Here is a 17321-nt window from a genome sequence, read left to right as displayed (position 1 = left end):
ATGTGTTTCAGGTCGTGAGTGTGATATTTTTGTCAAATTTCAGAATGTAGAAAATAGCGATATGATAAGAAATTGCGAGGTTGTATCAGAGAGCTCTGAGGGCAGAGTAGAAAGTTAGAATGAAGGTATTAATACAGAGCAAATTAATGGTTTAAGAGATAATAAAAAAGATGAGATGAGTGAGATCACGCAGTTCAGCGGAGAGATACATAGGCCAAAGCGGCAGATGGAGCATATGCACAAATGTCTACCGAGTGTACCAGCCAATAAAAAAAAGTATGATAGGAAAAATAAGAGTATGATTGTGAACGGAAACAAAATGAAGGAGCGAGTGCTGTATAAAGATTCGTTAGTACGAGGTGTGATAGTACAGAATTTGACAAAATCACACCAACCTGGTGCTACCATAAAGGACATAAGTGAGTCCATTAGGGAGCAAAAGCAAAGGGTGAAAGAAATGATAGGTGGTGGCAGGTATGAATGATTTGAAAGGAGATAAAATAGAAATGATAGAGGACCTGAAGGAATTGTTTCAGGTAGCAAAAGAGAGAGTGACAGAGTTAGAATGATTAGTCTTTTGTTGCGGTATGACAGTGAAGAGTTTAGGAGAGCCATAATTGCAAATGATTTTATGCGTGGGTTATGAAGGATAAGTGTTGTGGAATTTGTGGGCGTGTGGAGTGAGTTTGATGGGCAAAAGGATCTATATAAGATGGATGGTTTGCATTTGAATGGATTCGGTGTAAGGAGACTTGAAAAAGTGTTGTTGAATGAAGTGCATGTGCAGAATCAGGGAAACTAGATTTATTAAGGGCAGGGAAAGTAGATATGCAGACCTTAGGAAGGCAGTTGAGTGTACGAATGAGTATAATATGCCCGAGTGAATAAGAAGGACAACAAATCAGAGGTCTGCAATTCATGTATACTAATGCTAGGAGTATTAGGAACAAGAAGGAAGAATTTTTGGCCTTGGTTGGCACTTCCAGACTACAGGTTATTGGCATTAGTGAAACATAGCTGACTGAAGATGATATCGTTAGTGGGATTGAATGTGAGGTTATAGTGTGTTCAGGAGTGACAGGGAGAATAAAATGGGAGGAGTATTATTGATGATAGCTGATGAGCTGCAGCCAAGGAGAATAGAAGTTGAATTGCAGAAAAGAGTGCGTTTGAGGCCATTTGGTGTGAGATTGAGGCTAGCAGAACAAAATATATAATTGGGTGCTGCTATAGACCAGGTGATGGAAAAGATGGTGGAGATAGTATGCATAAGCAAATGAAAGAAATGAGAGGATGGAGGGTAATTATTATAGGAGGTTTCAACTATGGTAGCATTGATTGGAGGGAGGAGAGGACACATGGGAGGAAGGAAATGGATTTTATGCGGTTATTAAGGGATGACTATCTGCGACAGCATGTAATGGAATATACTAGGGGTCAGAGAGTGCTTAACCTAGTAACTGCATATGAGGATTTGACTGTAACGAATATGACCACATTGCCACCAATTGGTGAGAGTGATCATAGGGTCTTGACTTGGAAGGTGGCTAAAGGTGTGAAATTTACAATTAAGACTGGGTACATGTGGAATTATCAGGCTGGTAAGTATGACAAGCTTAGGAGTTTGATTGGTTCAGTGCCATGGCATTTAAAACTGCAAGGGCTGGATGTTGATAGTGCATGGGAAGCAGTTAAGAAGTGTCTGCAGGAGGCAATGGCTGACTGTATACCTAGTCTGAATAAATCAAGCAGGGGTTAAATGGATGAATAACACCATTAAGCTTGAGCTGCAAAAAAAGAAACAACTGTGGAGGGAATTTAAGGAGAAAGGTGACCTGCAAGCACATGAATGGTATGAAGCCCAGGCCAGAAGGGTAACGAGTGTGGCAAGAAAAGCAAAAGCGGATTATGAAAGAACATTAATCATGCAGGCTAAAGAGAATCCCAAATGGTTTTTTCGATATGTTACAAGTAAAAGAAAAAATGTATACGGCAGATCGATTTTAAAGAATGCCGATGGTAGGGAGGTAACCGAATCAGTTGATATAGTAGAATTACTGAGAGAGCCATTTGCAAGAGTATATCATCCATGTGGTGACATTGCAGAAATGAATGAACCAATAGATTATACAGGAATTGTGGTGAATGAAGTGGAGGTGAATAGTCTATTACAAAACCTCAATGTCAATTCGTCTGTGGGATTGTATGGTATACCAGCTCGTGTCTTACAAGAAGCGGCTAAGTAATTGTCAGTGCCTTTGACCATTTTGTTTAATTTGAGTCTCAGGTCTGGGTTAGTCCCAAGGGGTGGAAAGAAGGGAAAATAGTTCCACTGCATAAAGGAGATTCCAAGACTGCTGTTGTAAATTACCGACTGATCAGCATATCAGGAATCGTTGTCAAGGTCTTGGAGAAATAGTCAAGAGGAAAATACAGGATTGGATAGTTGAAAATGGGATACTGTATGGGGGACAGCATGGTTTTGTGAAGGATAGATCATGCTTCAGTAACTTGCTCACATTCTATAACACAGTGACGGTTGAACTGGATAAGGGTAACGGGTTTACAGTGATTCTACTGGATCTTGCTAAAGCCTTTGATAGGATACCACATGGAATTCTAATCAGTAAACTGCAGCATATGAGAATGGATATAGGGTTGGTGGATGGATAGGAGGGTGGTTGATGGAGAGATATCAGAGAGTGGTTTATTCAGGAGTAGAGTCCAAAAGACGGCCTGTGACTACTGGTGTGCTGCAGGGTTCTGTTTTTGGACTACTACTGTCTAATTTGTTCATTAATGATATAGGAAAGGATCTGAGAGCAACTGTGCATCTGTTTGTGGATGATGCAAAGTTAGGTATAGCAATAGTGAATGATCAGGATGTCAAAATTTTGCAGGATGATTTGATTCTTAAAGAATGCTTTAATATTGGAGGACTGTGTTAAGGAGAATGGATGTCAATTGAATGTGGAAAAATGTAAGATTTTGCATTTTGGGGTGAAAAGATTAGGAGCAGTATATCACATTGGTGGAACTGTACTCCAGGAGATTAACGAGGCCAGGGATTTGGGAGTGTTGGTGGATAGGGAGTTGAAGTTTAGGGGACACATCGCAAAAGTGGCAAAATCAGCTCATCAAGTTATTTGGTTGCTGAAAAACACTTTAATGAGCAGAGACAAATAGGTTATTGTTCCTCTGTATCGATCCTTGATAAGACCCCATCTAGACTACTGTGCCCAGATATGGGTGCCATGGTTTCTTCTTGATGGAGAGGAGGTGGAGAGGATCCAGAGATGAGTGACGAATATAATAGCAGAACTATGGAATGAACCTTATGAGAACAGGTTGAAAATTTGTGGGCTGCAGAAATTGGTTGATAGGCAGAAAAGGGGTGATATGATTGAGACATTCAAATTACTGAAGCATTTCTATAAGATTAATTCAGAAGATATTTTTGAGAATAAGACTTGGAGTGGGAGGATTAGGGGCCATCCATGGGAGCTTGGTAAAAGTGTGGTTAGCAAGGGTGTTAGAGCTAGGTTTTTTACTTGGAGAGTGGTAAATGAGTGGAATAAGCTGCTGCTTATTCCACTCATTTACAGTCTGCTGCAGGTGCCATGACTGTAAATGAATTCAAGGTGAAGTATGATAGATACTGTGTGAATGTTGAATAGTTGTTCTTGACATGATGTTGGGCCTCCCTCGATAAGTCTAAGGACTCCTTGGAGCTGCCAGTAATAATAATAATAATTAACTTTACCATGAATAAAGAAGATTGACAACAAGCCTTCCTAGGCATCCTCCTTTTCCATACCTCTTCTGAAATACTTGATACTTCTATTCACCATAAACCTACCTTCACAGGCTGCTACATATAGGAAGATTCAGCACATTATCCATCTCAAAAAAACAGGGATCTTCAAATCTTTGCTCAACAGAACATGTGTTATCTGCTCCAATTCCACCAAGAAGAATTGAACGCCATCCAATGCAATTCACTACAGAATGGTTAAATGCATCTTAAACTCGTACAAGCCCATCGCCAAAAACCCTGAATCTGTATGGTGAGTTCCTTTCCACTATTATTACTGGCATTTCTGAGACGATTGCTAAGATCCAGGAAAGATATAATTTAGTTCTTACTTTTTACCCTATCAACTAAATCTCCTCTTGCTTACCATCCACAAAGATAAACAGCCCACCCCTATCCTCCCCAGTGTTTACCAAGTTCAATGTTGAGTGCCTCTCCTTGTACTTTGAACAAACCGGACATTCTATGGAAAAACAACTACAAGAACACCAATCTTATATTAACAATAAACGAGAAAAATCTGGCCTTGCTTGGCATGGATATAATAAATTTAGTTTAATCCTTTATGCAAGTGTGAGCAAACAATGTTTGCACCTGAAAGTATCTTCAGGACTGTGGTAAGGTGGTACAACACCGGGCAACTTGTTGCAAAGGTGGAGCAAGCTAACATCACTCCTATCTCAGTATCTCCCATAATGCAAAACACATCTGCTTGCAGATATGTATAATGTTATGCATTAAGGGAAGGGCCACTACCCAGACTAGTTTCAACCTTTATTGAGGTCTCTTCCAGGCCCAAGTGGAGATACCAGGCAGAAGAACCTTGCTAATGCTTCTGCCTGGTATCTCTGCTTGGGCCTAGCTCCCACTGAAGAGACCTCAATAAAGGGCGAAACTAGTTTGGGTAGTGGCCCTTCCCTTAATGCATAACATTATACATATCTGCAAGATGTGTTTTGCATTATGGGAGATACTGAGATAGGAGTGATATTAGTTTGCTCCACCTTTCCAACGAGTTTCCCAGTGTTGTACCACCTTACCCCAGTCCTGAAGATACTTTCAGGTGCAAACTTTGTTTGCTCACACTTGGATAAAGGATTAAACTAAATTTATTATAGTCTAACCAAGTGAAAAATAAACTTTCAGCATGGATTGGATATTGACCACAATATCCTATGGTCCAATACTTGCCTTTGACATCAGTGCAGGTTTAGCTTGAGTGGTTATCTAAGAGTGTGCTGAAGCACTTCTACACTGCCCAAATTTTAATTGGAATGACAGTCTCTCTATTGTTAAGATTTGGGAGAATCTCATCCTCATAAATGGCCAGCAATAATTTTCCTCCCTCCATTTTAATTATTTTTTTTTTTAATTTAATTAAACATAATGGTCTGTCATTTCATTATGTAATTTAATTTGAAATCAAATCACTTAATCTTAAATTTGGACCTTAATTGTTATCTTATTTTATTGTAACCACCCACTAGGTTGCATCCAGCATTGTGGCTCAGCTCTATAAATAGGATTAACATTCTTTGTTGTAGCTTTACCTTATGATTATGCTGATGCACTAATGATGATCAGTTAGTTTCTGGTTGAAATATATGCAATAATAAAGTTATTGCATTCTTGTGAAAATGTGTATAATGAATATTGTAAACTTTTCATCTCATTATGAGATAAGATTACAAGCCATGTACTGCATCAAGAACTGGAAACAAAATGCAAGAAGCTGATGAGGCTAGGAATTTGGAGATGATCATAAAATCTTCCAGCTTAGTATACTTCTAATATATACCTTTTTTGTGTTATGTGCCACTCTACATGACCACTTATACGCTATATACCAATAATTGTCTGGACACTTGAGCAATTTACGATTGATACTAGCAGGCAAACCCTAATATCAGGTATGTCCACCTTTGTCTTTGAGGGTGGATTTCCATCAATGTGCAGCAGACATCAGGTGGAATATGTCTCCATCAAAGCAGTACTGAGTTCAGCAACAGATCGAGAACATGCTGCTATGGACCTCAATTGTCACTCCAATTCGTCAAGTGTTCAATTGAGGTCAGCACAGGCCAAAGCAGTCATTTAACACCTCTTCATATTATTCTATAATAGCTGCAGCTTAGTGGCATGGGGCCTTGTCATCGTGATAGTAACACAGGTTCATTCCATAAAAACTCCACAGTGTAGATAGCATCTGATTATTCAGAATATCAAGGTACTGGGCTGCCGTCATGGTACCACGGACAACAACTAGTGGTCCCACTCCAAATCAGCTGAATGCACCTCACACCATTACTCCTCCATCAAACTTTACTGTCGGTACAACACACTGTAGTAACAAACATTCACCAGGCTGTCTCCACACCTACACCCTGACATCAGACTGAAAATAAGTGAACCTTGATTCATCGCCCCAGAGCACCATTTTCCACTGGTTAATTGTCCAGTTCACATGCTCTTTGTACCAGGCCAGACAAGCTTGTGTGCCACTGCTCTTCTGTGAAAACCCAGTAAATGGAGTTTTTTTGGTGCAGTATTAGTGCTCACGATGGTGTTACTGGTGCTCTGGAACTCATCACAGATGGTCTGTGCTGATTGTAGCTGGTTTTTGTGTGCCACCGGTTTTAACACCCTCCTGTTCCTTCAAGTGCAAACTTTGTTTGCTTATACTTGGATAAAGGATTAAACCAGGTAGATAATTTCTTGGTATCTTTCATCATATATCTCTATGGCTGAATCAATTTTTTTTCAGCCATACTGAATCAGCAAGGTATGATTCCTACTTTCAAATTTTTTTTTTCTTTTTCGGCAGCAACCCTGGATGTTTTCCTGCACTAGTGATGCCAGAAAGTTTCCATTTGTTGACGGCCCACAACACCTCTCTCTCTCTCTCTCTCTCTCTCTCGAAGTCACTGAGTTCATGTCGTGTTAACCATACCACCTATATTCAACTGCTACGATGAAATACTATTTCATACTATCTGTACACTGGTTTTTATGTTATTAACAAACCTGGAATGTTTCATAACTCCAAATAACAGGAATGTCTGGACAATTATTGGTAGATAGTGTATATGCAATATGGAATTTTCTGTGAAAGTGTTAATATGTGGGATTAATATGTCTGCCAAAGTGAAATAATCACTGCTTTATAATTTGAGCAAAGTAACAGGACTAGAATGGTTTGCTTGGCTACTGTTAATTTTTGAAGGATGTTTTATATTAGAATAAAATATAAAAACTCTTGATGCTGGGGGATTTTTTTTCTTTCATTATCTTTTTTTTTTTTTTTTTTTAACTCTTATGTGAGTCCTATCCATGAAAAGTTGTAAACCTAGAACACATTAGTACCATGACTAGAAAAACTTCTTGAAAACTGGACATTTTTAGAAGGATAGCTCCAATGAAAGAAGTCCTCATGAGATTTTTAATGGTATAATCAAACAATAGAAAAAAGGATACGATACACTTTCCTGAAGCATCCTCTCCTTTCCTTTCTTTTAGAAATGGCAACCATGAAGCATTAAATTACCTCTCTGCTTCCCACATTTTTAAAAACTGTCCACCTTTCTTCCAGGTACCAATGGGAGAGTGTGCTCCTAGCAGGAGTGTCAAAGGTAAGTGTTTCCGCATTATGCATTCTCCTGTTCTCTAAACAGGCCATTCTGATCCTGTTGCTTCATTAAGATTATAGTAGTTATCCTGAAATATATTGTTCTCTTTGGATTTTATCCCAAGTGTGTGTGTGTGTGTGTGTGTGTGTGTGTGTGTGTGTGTGTGTGTGTGTAAGAGAGAGAGAGTATTAATATTAATATGCAAAATTGCATACCAGCAATATAATTATCCAGGAAGTATTAGCCTACCCTACTGATTACCTACTCATCAGATGTGTTTTGCAAGATGCGTAAGTATCTGTTAATCATTTTATCTACCTACATACAAATTATTCTGAGACTCTGGTTGGAAAGATTTCATTGAAATTGAGTATTCAGATCCTTACAATTTTTATTTCAATCATTTTTACTTTTGTGCCACTGCACCAAGACTCAAATGTGTCAAAAATGTATACAGTATTGCAATAACTTCACATTGTCTACATGAAATTATATAGCCCTTGAGAGGAACATGAGGTTGTCCATCAAGATCCATTTTAGTTTCAGTGGCTCATTTTTATTGGCAAAATGATTTAAAGTAATCTTAATAATTCCACACTCATTGGATCTAATATAATGAAATTTTTTATTTAGGATTTCTGTTAAAATTAATTGAATTTTATGTGACTTCCCTGAAAGGTTGTAAATCTATAATACTATCTATACTGTGGGTGGACTAATGATTTTTTTTATGTTATTAATTTTTTATATAATTTGGAAATCTTGCTCTAGAGACCAAACATGGAACCTTTTTTCAAGCCACTTCAGTCCTCCAGTAAGGAGCACAGTGCTATCACATTGGTCAGTAGATTTCATCTCTCACCTAAAGACAAATGCAAGCATCCATGGCACAGCAAGATTTTTGATACGTTAACCACTTGACCAATTGCTTTCATTCAGAACTTTTATAGTGGAAAGCTTAGGCAAAAAACATATAGCACATTATCCATGCACTTTTTTTTTTATATACAAAAGTGCTGCCATTCAAACTTGTTATTTATATAACAAGTTTGCCAGATATTATGATAGCTTATATGAAAACAAGAGAAGTAGTGGTGATCAAAAACTTTGAACAATTAAAAAAAAAAAAAAAAAATGCGCTGCATATTGGTAGAGCCTCTGCTCTACCAATATGCTCTGCTCTTATGAAAAAGTTAAGCAAGTTTGAGTGCGGTTAGTAGTTGGAAGGCGTAAATCATTCTATGCTGTTAGCACACTCTCCCTTGATGAGTCTTTGGACTCCCTGGAGGTGTCTAATAATAATAATAAACAATAATTAAACTTCCTAATGTTTTGTGCATGTACATGCTAGTTGTGAAGTGAATTTTGTTTTTAAACCGTTATGTTAACGAATGGCTGGAAGATGTTTTTTTTTTCCTTCAATATCAACAAACCAGTTTATGGGGTTGGGAAGCAAATTAAAACTAAGTTTATAATACATATGCTAAACAGTTTTAATTCTCCTGTATTTATTGTTACCATAAATTGTGTAAAAAAAGTTCAGAATATCTTTCTCTTTAATAAGATTTAAAGAAAAATGCTGACACATTCCACCATCAATTATCTGATAGCATCTTCATGACAAATCAACTAGATACCAAGTAGAAAATGAGCCATATGATATAATGGATGCATATGGAAAACGTCTAGGCATTTCATATGGTTCTCATCTCTGGAGTCGTTTCTTTCTTTTTTTTTAAAAAAAAAAAAAACTGGTTTCAAGTGAATTTATTTTTACAATTGGTTTCAGGATACTGTATCCTGAAGATGTTATCAGAAAATTCACTGCAAAGCAAGTTAATGTTTGTCTTTAAATCTTAATAAGTGTTTTCATTCCTAATTCATCCTCATATTTCCTTTAAAATTTTAATGACACTGATAATATAACACACACCTGTTTATGATTATCTGAAATTGTTCTTTAAAGTGTAGGATGTGAAATTAGTCATATTCTAAAATAATATACTATTTTCAAAATTGCCATAAAAATTACTTCTTTTAGTAAATACAGAAAGGGAAACAGAACCAAAGTGAATAACAGATCTTTCAAATTATTAGTACATTTACATTATTTTATATGCAGGTTTTCAACTTTGATATGAGAACACTGTTTTGGCCAACCTTTTGGGAAAATCATGTCCTTGGAGCTCGCAAATACATACTTAAAGAGGACCCCATTACAATTCCAGAAGCTAGAAAGAGTTTGAAAAGGTGAGGTTTACAGAAATATTTTATAAGAGAATAAATGATATATTAAAAAAAAAATCTGCTGTTTCATACCCTTATATTTTTCAAATGTAAGGATTGTAAAGTACCTTGCTGAAATTTTATCTGGCAAAAGAGATATGGAGTCAAAAGACTCAACTCATGGGATGTCCTACTGTCACACACACAAGGCTCATTAGATAATTCTTTAAATTCATTCACTGTATCAACATTCACAAGCCTGATGTGTTCCATTTGCTAACTACATTCCATCTAAAAAATCTGCTACTTGCTCCCCTGCTCATATTCTCCTTATACAGCTTACAGAACAGAGATGACCTCTTGTCTATTCCTGTCTTCTCTAAGTTTTAGTAAAAATCTTATAAATACAAGATGCATAGGAAAACAGGGGCAGGGAAAATTTTAATTGTCAGGGTTGACCGGTTTCGTGTGCTTTGCAGATGGTCATAGGATGAAAAGGGAAGTAGGTGAGTCTGAGGAGATATATACTGTGTATATATATATATTACATAAATGATGATAAAGGTGAGCAGGAATAAACATGTGTGAAGAAATTGCAGCCAAGAGGTGGTGGCATGGGTAGGATTGTTTCTAGACCTTAAAGTGAATTGTCACATTTAACTATGAAGGCCAGGAGGAATCAGAAATGAGGAAGTCAAACTTGTTTCACTGAGTGAGTTTATTCACCCAAAAATTGTTGGAATTAATGAAACATGGTTGAATGAAGCTAATATCCGGATAAGAACTTATTGCCTGTAGAGAACATTGTGAATATGAGTATAATATGCACCTTTGCATCACTACCAATCTTCTAATTATTATTCAGGACCTCAATTCATGTTTATGATTATCTGCTTATCTTGTGACTCAATTCATGGAGTCACAAGACTCACTGTGGGAAGCACACCCTAGGTAACACGAAGTCTATTATACTATTCCTTGAACTCATTCACCATTTGTGCTGTCACCATTATCAGGTAATTCATTCTATCGTTCAACCACCCTCCATGCAAAGAAGCCACCCCCTCCTCTTCCTCCCGACTTCCAGGGATGGCCCCTTGTCCTCACTCCTTCGACCTGCTGCACCAAACAAAAGAATTCCCCAGTGCCAACCCTGTAACTACCTCTCACTACTTTAAACATCTGTCATATCACCTCTCCTTCTATCTACCAAACTTTGCAGTCCACATGCCATTATTTCTTTATGTATTTTAATGCAAGCATTATTGCATACAGCTCAGCAGTAAAGTTGTTACTCCTAGTGGAATCCAAGCAGATATGGTCGCTAGGTGTCGCACGGATTAGATCGTCGGCTTGTCGAGAGCTCCTGAAAAGATCAGTATTATTTTGTGTTAACATTAGATATTTTACCAGAATTTTAAGTAGTATTGTTTGCTTTTTGTTTCTTGGTGTGTCTGTGCAATTTTTGCGTGTTTTCTGTTATTTTAACTATTATTTTTAAGAAAAGATAGCGTACACATGGCACCGATAAAGAAAAAAATGGCGGCCAGGTCGCCATGCTTGCTTAAGAGTTTTGATGTAAAAGAATTTATGCAGTGTGCTGTCTGTGAGATGTATGCCTTGCGAAGAGCGGTAGGAGTCTGGTTAGAAAGTGATAGTGGAGTTAATATGTGTAGAAAGTGTAAAGAGAATGAGGACTTCAAGCGTGTTTCGTGTATCGAGACTGATATCGTTAACGGTAGTCAGAATGCAGAAAATGGCGGTGTACTAGAGAATTGCGTGGTAGTGCCAGATATGTGTGAGAGCGTCGCTGAAAGTGTAAATGAAGGTAGAAACACCGAAGGAATGGATGATTTGATCGATAACGAAAATGGTGAGATAAGTGCGAGTAGCGAAATTGCCCGTTTAAATGGCGCGATACACAGAGCCAAACGACAACTGGAGCGTATGCAAAAATGTGTGTTGAACGTACCGACAAATAACCGGCGGAAGTCTGTGACGGCAAATAATAGAATGTACGTAAACGTCAATAAAATGAAGGAGCGAGTGCTGTATGGGGATTCGCTATTAAGAGGCGTAATAATTGAGAGTTTAACGAAGTCGTACCAGCTGGGTGCGAACATAAAGGACGTCAGCGAATCTATTCGACTGCAAAAACAGAGGGTGAAAGAGATGATAATAGTGGCAGGAACGAATGATTTGAAAGAGGACAAAATGGAAATGATAGAGGATGTGAGGGAGTTGTTTGAGGTAGCAAAAGAGAAGAGTGAGAGAGTTAGGATGGTGAGTATCTTACCGCGGTATGACAGCGAAGTGTTTAGAAGGAGGGCCATAATTGCCAATGACTTTATGCGTGGGTTATGCATGGAGAGTGGTGTGGAATTTGTGGATGTGTGGAATGAGTTCGATGGGCGAAAGGACTTATATAAGATGGATGGGTTACATTTGAATGGAGTTGGTGTACGGAGACTTGAAAGAGTGTTGATGAATGATGTGGAAGTGGATGTACAGACTCAGGGAAACTAGATTTATTAAGAGGGGGGGGAGTAGATATGCAGACTTTAGGGGGGGCAGTTAAGTGTATGAATGAGTATATTATGCCCGGGCGAGTACGACGGACAACAAATCAGAATGGGATAATTAGTATAAGGAATCAAAGTAGGGATGGGACAAATGGGCTTCTGCGATTCATGTACACTAATGCCAGGAGTATTAGGAACAAGAAGGAAGAGTTTTTGGCCATGGTTGGCACTTCCAGGCCACAGGTTGTCGGTATTAGTGAAACATGGCTGACAGAAGATGATAAAGCTAGTGGGATTGAATGCGATGGGTATAGCGTGTTCAGGAGTGACAGGGTGAATAAAAAGGGGGGAGGAGTGTTATTGATGATAGCTGATGAGCTTCAGCCAAGGAGTATAGAAGTTGAACTGCAGGATGGGGAAAAAAGCACATTTGAGGCTGTTTGGTGTGAGATACAATCTAGCAGAACAAAATATACAATTGGGTGCTGCTATAGACCAGGTGATGGAGTGGATGGTGGGAATAGTATGCATAAGCAAATAGAAGAAATGAATGGAAGGAGGGTAATTATTATGGGTGATTTCAATTATGGTAATATTGACTGGAAAGAGGAGAGGGCACATGGGAGGAAGGAATTGGATTTTATGCAGTTATTAAGGGACAACTATCTACGGCAACATGTATTGGAAAATACCAGGGGGCAGAGAGTGCTGGACCTAGTAATTGCAACTGAGAATGTGGCTGTAACGAACATGACCTTGTTGCCACCAATTGGTGAGAGTGACCATAAGGTCGTGACTTGGGAGGTGGCTAAAGGAGTCGAATTTACAATTAAGACAGGGTATATGTGGAATTACCGGGCTGGTAAGTATGACAAGCTTAGGTGTGTGCTTGGCTCAATGCCATGGCATGTAAAACTGCAAGGGCTGGATGTTGATGGTGCATGGGAGGTGGTCAAGAACTGTTTGCAGGAGGCAATGGTTGACTGTATACCAAGAGTCCGAATAATAAATCAGGTAGGGGTTAAATGGATGAATAACACTATTAAGCTTGAGCTGCAAAAAAAGAAACAATTGTGGAGGGAATTTAAGGAGAAGGGTGACCATCAGGTGCATGAACAGTATAAAGCTCAGGCCAGGATGGTAACAAGGGTGGTAAGAAAAGCAAAAGCAGATTACGAAAGGAAATTGGCCATGCAGGCTAAAGAGAATCCCAAACAGTTTTTTCAATATGTTGCAAGTAAAAGGAAAAATGCTCATGGTAGAATGATCTTAAAAAATGCTGAGGGTAGGGAGGTAACTGAATCAGTCGATGTTGTGGAATTACTGAGCGAACACTTTGCAAGAGTATATCATCCAGGTGGTGGCTTTGCGGAAATGGAGGAACCAACAGCTTATACTGGAATTGTGATGAATGAGGTAGAGGTAACTAGTCTATTACAGAACCTCAATGTCAATACATCTGTGGGATTGGATGGTATACCAGCTCGTGTCGTACGTGAAGCGGCCAAAGAATTGTCAGTGCCCTTGACCATTATGTTTAATTTGAGCCTCAGGACTGGGTCAGTCCCAAGGGGGTGGAAAGAGGGGAAAATAGTTCCACTGCACAAAGGTGGTTCCAAGGCTGCTGTTGAAAATTACCGGCCAATCAGCATAACAGGAATCATTATCAAGGTCTTAGAGAAAATAGTCAAGAGGAAAATACAAGATTGGATAGAAGAAAATGGGATACTGTATCAGGGACAGCATGGTTTTGTGAAGGGTAGGTCATGCCTCAGTAACTTGCTCACGTATTATAACACAGTGACGGCTGAACTGGATAAGGGTAATGGATTTACAGTGATTCTGCTGGACCTTGCTAAGGCCTTTGACAGGATACCACATGGAATTCTAATCAGTAAATTGCAGCATATGGGAATGGACATAGGGTTGGTGAGATGGATAGGAGGGTGGTTGACGGAGAGATATCAGAGAGTGGTTTACTCAGGAGTAGAGTCCACAAGACGGCCTGTGACTAGTGGTGTACCACAAGGATCTGTTCTTGGACCACTGCTGTTTAATTTGTTCATAAATGATATAGGAAAGGATCTGAGAGGAACAGTTCATTTGTTTGCGGATGATGCGAAGTTGGGTAGGGCAATAGTGAATGCAGATGACGTCAAAATTTTGCAGGATGATTTGGATAGATTGGAGGTCTGGGCTAGGGAGAATGGATGTCAATTTAATGTGGCAAAATGTAAGGTTATGCATTTTGGGGTGAAAAGATGGGAGGCAGTTTACTGCATTGGTGGAACCGTGCTCCAGGAAATTGATGAGGCACGAGATTTAGGAGTGTTGGTGGATAAGGAATTGAAATTTAGGGGACACATTGCAAAAGTGGCCAAATCAGCTCATCAAATCACTTGGTTGCTGAAGAATACGTTGACAAGCAGAGACAAGCAGGTTATTGTTCCTCTGTATCGAGCCTTGATAAGACCTCATCTCGACTACTGTGCTCAGATTTGGTCACCTAGGTTTCTTCTTGATGGGGAGGAGATGGAGAGGATCCAGAGGCGAGTGACCAAGATGATAGCAGGTCTGTGGAATGAACCGTATGAGAACAGGTTGAGGATTTGTGGGTTGCAAAAATTGGTTGATAGGCGGAGGAGGGGAGATATGATTGAGACATTCAAATTACTGAAGGGTTTCTATAAAATTAATTCAGAAGAAATTTTTGAGAACAGGGCTGGTTGTGGGAGGACTAGGGGACATCCATGGAAACTGGGCAAAAGTGTGGTTAGTAAAGGTGTTAGAGCTGGGTTCTTTACTTTTAGAGTAGTGAATGAGTGGAATGCGCTCCCTGAGTCTGTGGTGGATGCTGTGACAGTGAATGAGTTTAAGGCGAGGTATGATAGATACTGTATGAATGTCGAATAGTTGTGATGAAAATGATTTGGGGCCTCCCTCGATGAGTCAAATGACTCCCTGGAGTTGCCCGTAATAATAATAATAATAATAATAATAATATTCTGCTGGGAAGACAGCAGAAGATCCCACCAGAGCATTTGATTTTGAACCAACAAGTGGAAAATTTGGGTAACCTGCATAAAGAAAAGCTGCATGGCGTTAGTATGAATGCCTTGATGGAACTGTATTTAGCAGCATCTGTGCCAAATGTCTAGATTTAGTTTTATTCACAAACCAAAGGGTCAAATGGCAGTCTGATTGATATTATATAATTTTCCCACCATGGGTAAAAAAATAGTTGCCCATGTGGGATGGTCTTGACAGGGATTTTATTTTTGTATCATATTGTTGACGTTGAAGTGGTGATTCATTTGCTTTAACATACAGACTAAGATTGAGGCTCTTACTGCTTGATGGCATATAGGTCTAGCCAGTGCACACTGCTATGATCAAGTTTTGATCTTAGTAGTGTGCAATATATTTGGAGCAAAGAATATCTGCCAAAACCCAATAGATGAAAGATAAGGGTGCAAATGATGTGCATTGCTTTATGGCACTTATTTCACAACTGACACATATCAGCAAGGAAAGTGAGTTTCTTGTCAAATATGAGCCCTCAAGAAACTTGGCTTCTGGTGCAACTAGGATTTAAAGTTTGTCCTGTTCTGAGTCAGGATCAAGACCATGTGGTATTGATGTATTGATCCTGATGCAGACAAACTGTCTTCTGCTGTGAAAATCTGAATCCATTTGCAAGTGCCCATTTTGAAAGATGCTCACTGGCTTGCTGCAGCTATCTTTCCATGAGAGTCATATTGTATGAATGACAGAACAGGGTAAAGTCATCCACATAAAGGACATTACAGTTGGAGGAAGATGTTCAGCATCAAGTTAACACTGAATGCAAAAAGTGTGACACTTAAAACTGAACCTTGTAGGATTCCCCAATTTTGGGTATATGGGCAAGAGAGGGGTTTTATCCAACCAAATCTTCCAAGTAGGAAGATTTGGTTGGATAAAAAGAGAGACTCTCTCTAAGACCAAAATTGTGTAGTCTTTCAATATTTCAAATCTTCAAGTAGTGTCTTATGCTTTTTTTAATATGAAAGAAAACAGGATTCTAAGTGTTCACATATTAGGAAGTTATTTCTAATGGATGCTTCCAGCCAGACTAGATGATATTTGTAGAAGTCAGATTGTGTTCTGGAAAAAAGGTTGTTTCTTTATAGATTCTTATTCAAGTAGCTGGTCACAGCAATTGTTCAATAGTTGAGTGATTTTGGATCCTTCCCTAGCTTAGGAAAGGCAATTGTCTGTCTGTTTTATTATTAACGTATTATTTATAATGTAAAAATTAAACAGTAACAACCCAAGAATAGTATTTTGTAGTAAGCCACTGACCATCATTTTTAACTAATATACACCTATATATATATATATATATATACACACCTATATATATATATATTATAATTGGATAAAGAAATTATAGCCTTGCCAAAGTGTTAGCAAACAGTTTGCACATGAAGGAATTTTCATGAGTAGTCCACTTGAATATGAAGGCTATTGACCTCACATCAATTGCTTCACTATCCTGTAATGCAAAGCACACATCCTTATGGATATGTATATTGCTATGCATTTTGGAAAGGGTTACTACGAGACCACTTTCAGCCTTTACTGAACTCTCTTCATTGGGAGTTATACCTAGGAAGTAGTAAGGTTGAATCAATGTAGAAATTGTAGATTTTCCATATACAAGTAGTAAAATGGAATATCACTATGATTAAAACACTTTGGATCAGAGAGAACAAAGTTTGCATAAAGTATCTATACACAAATTCATTTTAATTTTTGCACTTGGGTAAAGAGTTATGAAAGGAAACTGTGAGCAAGAGGATGAGGAGTGGTTTCTTTGCATGGAGGGTGGTTGAACCGTATAATGCATAGCCTGATAGAGTGGTGAGAGCGAGAACGGTCAATGAGGTTAAGGAGTGGTATAATGGACTTTGTGTTTCCTAGGAGGGACCTCCCACGACAAGTCTTGATAGACTTGTGTTTCCTAGGAAAGCCCTCTCACAATGAGTCTTTTGACTCCTTGGAGGCCTAAATAATAATAATAAAACAAGAATATAATTTGTTAAGTGTAATATACATTACAACCAAGTTAAAAAAAAAAGAAAATCCTTT

The 17321-nt window shown here is 38.5% G+C and overlaps 2 protein-coding genes across 6 annotated transcripts in view; one reads left to right on the top strand and one right to left on the bottom strand.

The window, feature by feature from the left end:
* LOC150092519 (putative fatty acyl-CoA reductase CG5065) overlaps positions 1-17321 on the top strand; it is a 421409-nt gene that overhangs the window by 403813 nt on the left and 275 nt on the right. The window contains exons 12-13 of the mRNA XM_090414223.1: positions 7404-7443; positions 9563-9690. Coding sequence (XP_090270349.1) covers positions 7404-7443; positions 9563-9690 — 168 coding nt within the window. The remainder of the gene's footprint in view (positions 1-7403; positions 7444-9562; positions 9691-17321) is intronic.
* LOC150092518 (fatty acyl-CoA reductase 1-like) overlaps positions 9560-17321 on the bottom strand; it is a 292198-nt gene continuing 284436 nt past the window's right edge. For all 5 annotated transcript variants that reach the window (XR_016550516.1, XM_090414619.1, XM_090414618.1 and 2 more), the window contains one exon: positions 9560-9671. The gene's annotated coding sequence lies outside the window, so the exon portion shown is untranslated. The remainder of the gene's footprint in view (positions 9672-17321) is intronic.

The sequence above is a fragment of the Typopeltis vanoorti genome, chromosome 25 (genome assembly GCF_054136105.1).
Source record: "Typopeltis vanoorti isolate ZY-2024b chromosome 25, IOZ_Tvanoo_1.0, whole genome shotgun sequence".
In the NCBI taxonomy this organism is placed as follows: Eukaryota; Metazoa; Arthropoda; class Arachnida; order Uropygi; family Thelyphonidae; genus Typopeltis; species Typopeltis vanoorti.
The sequence above is the reverse complement of the archived record's forward strand: the minus strand, read 5'-3'. Positions and strand labels throughout refer to the sequence as shown.